The sequence below is a fragment of the Mus caroli genome, chromosome 1, assembly GCF_900094665.2.
Source record: "Mus caroli chromosome 1, CAROLI_EIJ_v1.1, whole genome shotgun sequence".
In the NCBI taxonomy this organism is placed as follows: domain Eukaryota; kingdom Metazoa; phylum Chordata; class Mammalia; order Rodentia; family Muridae; genus Mus; species Mus caroli.
This window is the reverse complement of record NC_034570.1, coordinates 79079200-79085600: the sequence shown is the minus strand read 5'-3', so window position 1 is coordinate 79085600 and position 6401 is coordinate 79079200. Positions and strand designations below refer to the sequence as shown.

At 44.0% G+C, this 6401-nt stretch overlaps 1 protein-coding gene across 1 annotated transcript in view; it reads left to right on the top strand.

Annotated features, from left to right (window-relative positions):
- The first annotated feature begins 128 nt into the window (after positions 1 to 128).
- The window catches only part of Pde6d (phosphodiesterase 6D), a 42401-nt gene continuing 36128 nt past the window's right edge, over positions 129 to 6401 (top strand). The window contains exon 1 of the mRNA XM_021167041.2: positions 129 to 609. Within this exon, the coding sequence (XP_021022700.1) occupies positions 560 to 609 (50 nt within the window). The 5' untranslated portion in view covers positions 129 to 559. The remainder of the gene's footprint in view (positions 610 to 6401) is intronic.

Here is a 6401-nt window from a genome sequence, read left to right as displayed (position 1 = left end):
CGCATAGTGTGCTGGGATTTGTAGTCCCTGGCCTCTAGTGGTGCGCTGGGATCGCCTGTGCTCTCTGGGATGCTGGGAAATGTAGTTTCTGCCACCTTGTACAGTGCAGCCTGCCATAGTCTCAGACCACTAGTGTGCCCGGCAACAAGAGCAGGCATCTCAAAAGCCTCTGAAGATTTCAAGCCACCACTCCTCTGAGACAAACTCTAGGCAACAACACGAAAGAAAATCCTGTCCTCCGGGACTCTCCAAGCGGGCCTTTCCCACTGACGCTCTCTGTCTCCGAGCGAAGCCGCTGAGCGTTGCTATTGGCTACTCAAGATGCCAATCGCCAAGGCTGGCTTGTCATTGGTTTCAAGGCGGGAGCTCCACGACTAGAGGGAAGGAGAAGGGATCAGGAGCGGGAGCTGAGGGGAGGGAGAGGCCGGTTCGGGTCTGGCCGCCACCGCTGTTCACCTGAGGTGTCCGGCCGGGCTGCGGCTGTCCTCGGTTCCTGGGTACCGTCTGCGAGGCCCCGCGGAGCCAGCGTGGGAGGGCCGCGGGCGGCAGGCGCCGCATCATGTCAGCCAAGGACGAGCGGGCCAGGGATATCCTGAGAGGCTTCAAACTGTATCCGCCCGGGAGCAGGGGCGGGGCTGGGAGGAGGCCGTGGCTCTAAGGAGCCAGGCTTTGGCAGGGGCGCCAGGTGGGCACCGGGGAAGAAGGGCTACGAGAAGGGGCAGGAAGGGAACGGTGTGCCGGGCCCCCGGGAGAGACCGAGAACGGGAGGCAGGCACAGGGGCACCCTGAGGGAGGAAGGGGACGTTGATGGAGCCTGGGGGGGCGGGGGGGGGAGATGGAGGTGGAGGAGCCCCGGGACCGCGAGAAGAGTTCCCATTAAAAATTAGGGTCCTAAAGGCCTGGAGGCCAGGAGGGGGCTGCAGTCCCCATGCAGAGGCTGAGGGAGTGCAGCAAGCTGGCCTCCTAGCTTGCCCAGGAGCGACTTTGGCGGGAAGCCCATGGGGGGAGCAGGAGAAAGTGACTCCAAGCAAGTGACCTTGTATGTGGGGGATAATGTACCCCATCTCACCCCACCACACACACACCCGTCTTGTTTCCACAACTTTTCTTCCTCACTTGTGGCTTCTTATAGGGCTGGAGTAGTGGAGAGGTGGGGAAAGAGAAATTAAAGACGGACCCCATCTTAACACTTTGTTGGCCTTTGGAGCATTAACATCTCAAGTTCTCTTTCCAGCGAGATGAGAAATAGGAGATGTGTGAGATGCCTGAGGTACTTTGGTTTTGAACCTACTCCCGGCAAAATTATCTTTGGCATTGCTGAGGTTAACGCTTTATTATGGTGAAGCTGTTCACAATTTCTTGATTGTGTTGAGGACACCATATGATATCAGAATTCGTTGTTTCGGTGGACTTGGTGTTGAATGCCTGTGATCCCAGTACTTGGGAGATGGAAGCAGGGGGATCCAGAATTCAGGTCATCCTCAGAGTTTCATAGAGTTCAGGGCCAGCCTTAGTTATAGGAGACCCTGCTTCAAAAAGGAAGAAATTGAGAAGCCAGAGGAGGAAAAGAAACCATTGCTTCAGGCCTGTTGTAGCTACACTGTGACTTTTGCAACCTCTTTATATATAGAGAGAGAACTTCGAAGCGTTTGTTTTATTTTGGAGACAGGGTCAGACTGTGTAGCTCTGGCTGACCCAGAACTTGATGTGTAGACCAGGCTGGCCTCAAAAAGATCTGCCTGTCTCTGCCTCCCCAGTGCTGGAACTTTTAGAACTCAGGGTGTGGCCAGCACCTCCTGCTAGAAGCTGTGTGTTTTGATGGACTATTTGTCACCATAAAACACAGATGAAATATATTCCAGTTTTACATTCTGTTGACCTTAATCTCTGCTGTACAATATGGAATCTTCCTAAATGCCTCCCTCTGTGGGGTGTAACCATCATTTACCCAGCTCCTGCCTCTGTGGAGGTTTAGGCTTCCCTAAACTGGTTTGCTGAACAACCTGTTGCCTTGTCTCAAGACCCATTTCACATCTTCCAATATCTAATTGCTTGGCTATGGTTAGAAACCAAGGTGATCGTAAATTCTAGAATTCATACAAGGCATGATTAAATCATGGTTATAATCCCAGCGCTTGGTGACTGAAGCAAGAGACTGTCATGTGTTCAAGACCAATCTAGGCTGACTCCAAAAAAAGAACGAATCAAAAACAATACCACAAAAACCATACACCACTGTGTGAAGAGGGGTGAACAGATAGACTGGAAGCATAAACGGGGTCATGGGTTTCTGTGGCCCCAAGGAGAAAAACCAACCCAGGAAGTTTTGGGTGCAAAAGGAAAACCCTTCAAGTAAAAATTATACCGAGGTTTTGTGGGGTTTGTTTTTGAGTGTGAGCAAGTAGAGTGCATTGAGAAGTAAAGAAACAGTTCTCTGTAGCTGGCAGGGATTGGAAAGTGAGTCGCCCTGCTGTGCTTTGTAAACACAGAAGACTGTATCTCCTTACATACAGGATAAACGCTCAGTGGCTTTCGATAGTGAAGTTTAGTAACAGACTCTTCTGTAGTTCCCTGTCTGCTTGGGATAAATGAATATAGCAGAAAACTGTAGATTTTGTCACTTTTACTCTTGACATGAACCTGTTGAGATAAAGGCTAATGGACAAATATAGAAAACACTATAAAGCTGGATGTGGTGGCACACACCTTTAGTCCCAGCACTCAGGAAGCAGAGGCAGATGGATCTCTGTGAGTCTGAGGCCAGCCTGGTCTGCAAATCGAGTTCCAGGACAACCAGGGCACACAGAGAAACCTTGTCTCAAAAACCAAAAAGAAAGAGAGAGTGTGTGTGAATCAGCCACTTAAGTAATGATGTGAGTGCTTCAGGAAACAGGCTTTCCGGGAAAGCTTGACCTGAGCTGATTAAATTATAAAGCAAAGGGAAATAGCCACGTAGCAGTCAGCACAGGGGGGATAGAGTGCTCATCCTCCGGGGTCCTTTGTTGACATCTGAAAATGAAAAGAAGGAAAATGGGGCTGGAGATACAGCTCAGCAGTTAAAAACTGTAAGGATGTGAATCGCTCCTGTAGAGGGCCTGGGTTTGATTCCCAGCACCCACACCAGGCAGTTGGTTAACTGAATACCAAGGATCTAACACCCTCTTGCTAGAATTTTTTTTTTTTTTGATTGAACAGAACTCTTTTTTTAACTTTTTTTTTTTTAAATAATTATCTATGGCTTCCATTTGGCTTTTGCATTTTTGTCTTATTTAAGAAAATCTTGGGGCTGGAAAGATGGCTTAGTGGTTAAAGGTACTAACTGCTCTTCCAAAAGACCCAGGTTCAGATCCCAGCACCTACATGGCAGCTCACAACTGTCGGTAACACCAAGATCTAACACTCTCACATAGACATAACATGCAGACAAAACACTAGTACACATAAAATAAAGGGAAATATATTTAAAAAAAAATATTTCAAGGAAGATCTCCCTAATATATTCTGGTTCAGCTTGTATAAATACTTTACCTATTTTGAGTCTTAATCCAATTTGGGGGGCTTTACAGAAGCAGAGGGTATTGTGGCTATTGTTGTTATTGTTGTTGTTGTTTAAGGAGCTGGTGATCTCTCTTATCCTGAGATTAATCAAATAGCCTGCTTCTTATTTTCAGTACTTAACCCTTTAATCCTCTGAAATGCATTTATACTTATAGTGTGTGATAGGAATAAGCTGTTTGGAAAGTCAGTTACCCCAGGAACATTTACTAGCTTCTTAAACCACCCTGCTTCCATTGTTTTGGAATATTGTCTTTGTCATGTAACAATTTCCATAAGACATGAGTTTACTTTAGGATATTGTTTCATTTATTTCCTGCCCATGCCTGTACATGCTTAAGGGGAATCACCTAGTTTCACAGTGTGGTTTAATACAGTGTCAAAGTGATTGCCATGACATGAGTATGTATCTCTAAAGTCATAAAGTCCCAAGTAAATATTTGTGTCCCTTCTACTCAAAGGAAGCTTTTCCCCTATGTCCATTACAGCTACCCAATAAGCACGAATAATACTGCAAAACTTAGAGTTTGTTTGTTTGCTTGTTTGTTTGTTTGTGTTTTTTGAGACAGGGTTTCTCTGTGTCGCCCTGGCTGTCCTGGAACTCACTCTGTAGACCAGGCTGGCCTCGAACTCAGAAATCCGCCTGCCTCTGCCTCCCAAGTGCTGGGATCAAAGGCATGCGCCACCACTCCCGGCTACAAAACTTAGATTTAACTAAGAGAATTCATCTAAAGCTTTGTATTTGTTATTTTCCTTCAAAACAGGATGTTGTTCTCTTAGCATCTCCACCCCCATCTCTTCTTACCTGTTTTCAGCTCATACACATTAAGAGTCTTCTATTTCTTTGTTAAAAGAATGACACTTCTGCTGGGCGTTGGTGGTGCACGCCTTTAATCCCAGCACTTGGGAGGCAGAGGCAAGCGGATTTCTGAGTTCGAGGCCAGCCTGATCTACAGAGTGAGTTCCAGGACAGCCAGGGCAACACAGAGAAACCCTGTCTCGAAAAAAAACAAAAAAACAAAAAAACAAAAAAATAATAAAAATAACATTTCCTAATTGTAAATTAAAATTATAAATATTTGGGGATGGGACAAATGTGATGATCTCTGCATAGATCTTGAATTTGGTCATTTTAAACAGCTGATATATTGTAAATCCATGTTCCCCATTTATTTCTTTTAACAAAGGTCTTTTGGGTGGCGATTATGTTCAGGGTATTCTCCACTGAAAGTCTACAAAATGAATGAACAGTCGTCGTCCCCCCCACCCCCCCTTTTAATTCTGCTTAGAATGAATGTCTTTAACATGATGTTACTAGCTAGGTCTGGTGGTTCAAGCCTGTAATCCCAGCTAAATCCAAGGCCTTCTGGGGCAACTTGGTCTCAAAGTAGGCATGTAAAATAAAATACAAAGAGGCTAGTAAAGAGCAGTCACCTAGATTCCGTCTTTATTACTGAAGTACTTTTAATGGGGCTTTGTTTTGCTGTTAAATTTTATTACAGTGGTTTAATGTTTTTAGTGTAGTTTGCTAATTTAGCTACTGTCTACAGTTACTTGCTTTTATAAATCTTAGAGAATTGTTTTAAATGTTTTTACTTAGCTTATCATGTTCATAATTTCCAAATATAGGTACTGTTGATTACTTTCAATGATATACATTTATCATAGTACTTTTTGTCTGAGACTGGTTCTTTATTTTCCAGGCTAGTGTCAAATTCCTAAACATAAGACATCCTTCCCACTTAAGCATCCCAAATGGCTGAGACTACAGCCTAGTTCACCATAGAACTCTCATAGTGATAGGCTTCTCATAAAGCTCTGACTAGATTATTTTACCTCCTTGGGTAATTTTTTCATTGGTATAAATGTGAACCTTAATAAGTTAATATGGGGACAGTGAGATGGTTCAGTGCTGCCAACCCAGAGCTAGCCCCAGAACCCACTTGGTAGAAAGAAATGAGCCTGCATAAGTTTTCCACTAACCTCCTTGTGTGTGTACATTGTGCACACACAAACACACATACAAACTTAAGTAATGTTTAAAAAAAAAAAAAAAACAAGAAACAAAACAGACTGTCAGCGATGATGTTTTAAGATCTCATTATCTTTAATCCACTGGAAAATTGCTGTGGTAGAATCTATGTATATATGGTTTTGCTTTTGTTTTTGTTTTGAGACAGGATTTCTCTACATAGCTGTAGCTGTCTTAGAACTCACTATGTAGACCAGGCTGGCCTTGAATTCACAGAGAGCCTCTTGCATCTGCCTCATAAGTGCAGGAATTAACGGGCCATGCCTAATAGGTTGTTGTTGTTACTTAATTATCTCCATTTACTTATATTTTAGAACTTAATATAATGTTCAGATAGAATATAAACTAAAATAAACATTTGACTTAAATTAGAAAACGAATATATTGAATGCTTCCAAAGGAAAGACCAATGAATAAATGAAGGCATATTCAGCCTTATTAAAACTGTCTTCTTATTGAACAGTAACTTGTTTTCAATCACTTTAGAGGGAGAGGAACACTAACTTGCTCTCTTATGTGTGTATGTGGAGCCTCTATAGAAAGTACTTGATATCTATCAAAATTTTGTGTGTAACTGCTGTAGCAAGTAGAACAGGCTGTAAGACTGTAGATTCAGACTTGCTACCTGCAGCCTTATGACCTTCAACACAACACTCACACTCGCTGTGCCCCAGTTTCCATAACTCACATCCCCAAAGGATTGTTACAAGAATTAAATGAAGCCGGGCGTGGTGGCGCACGCCTTTAATCCCAGCACTCGGGAGGCAGAGGCAGGCGGATTTCTGAGTTCGAGGCCAGCCTGGTCTACAAAGTG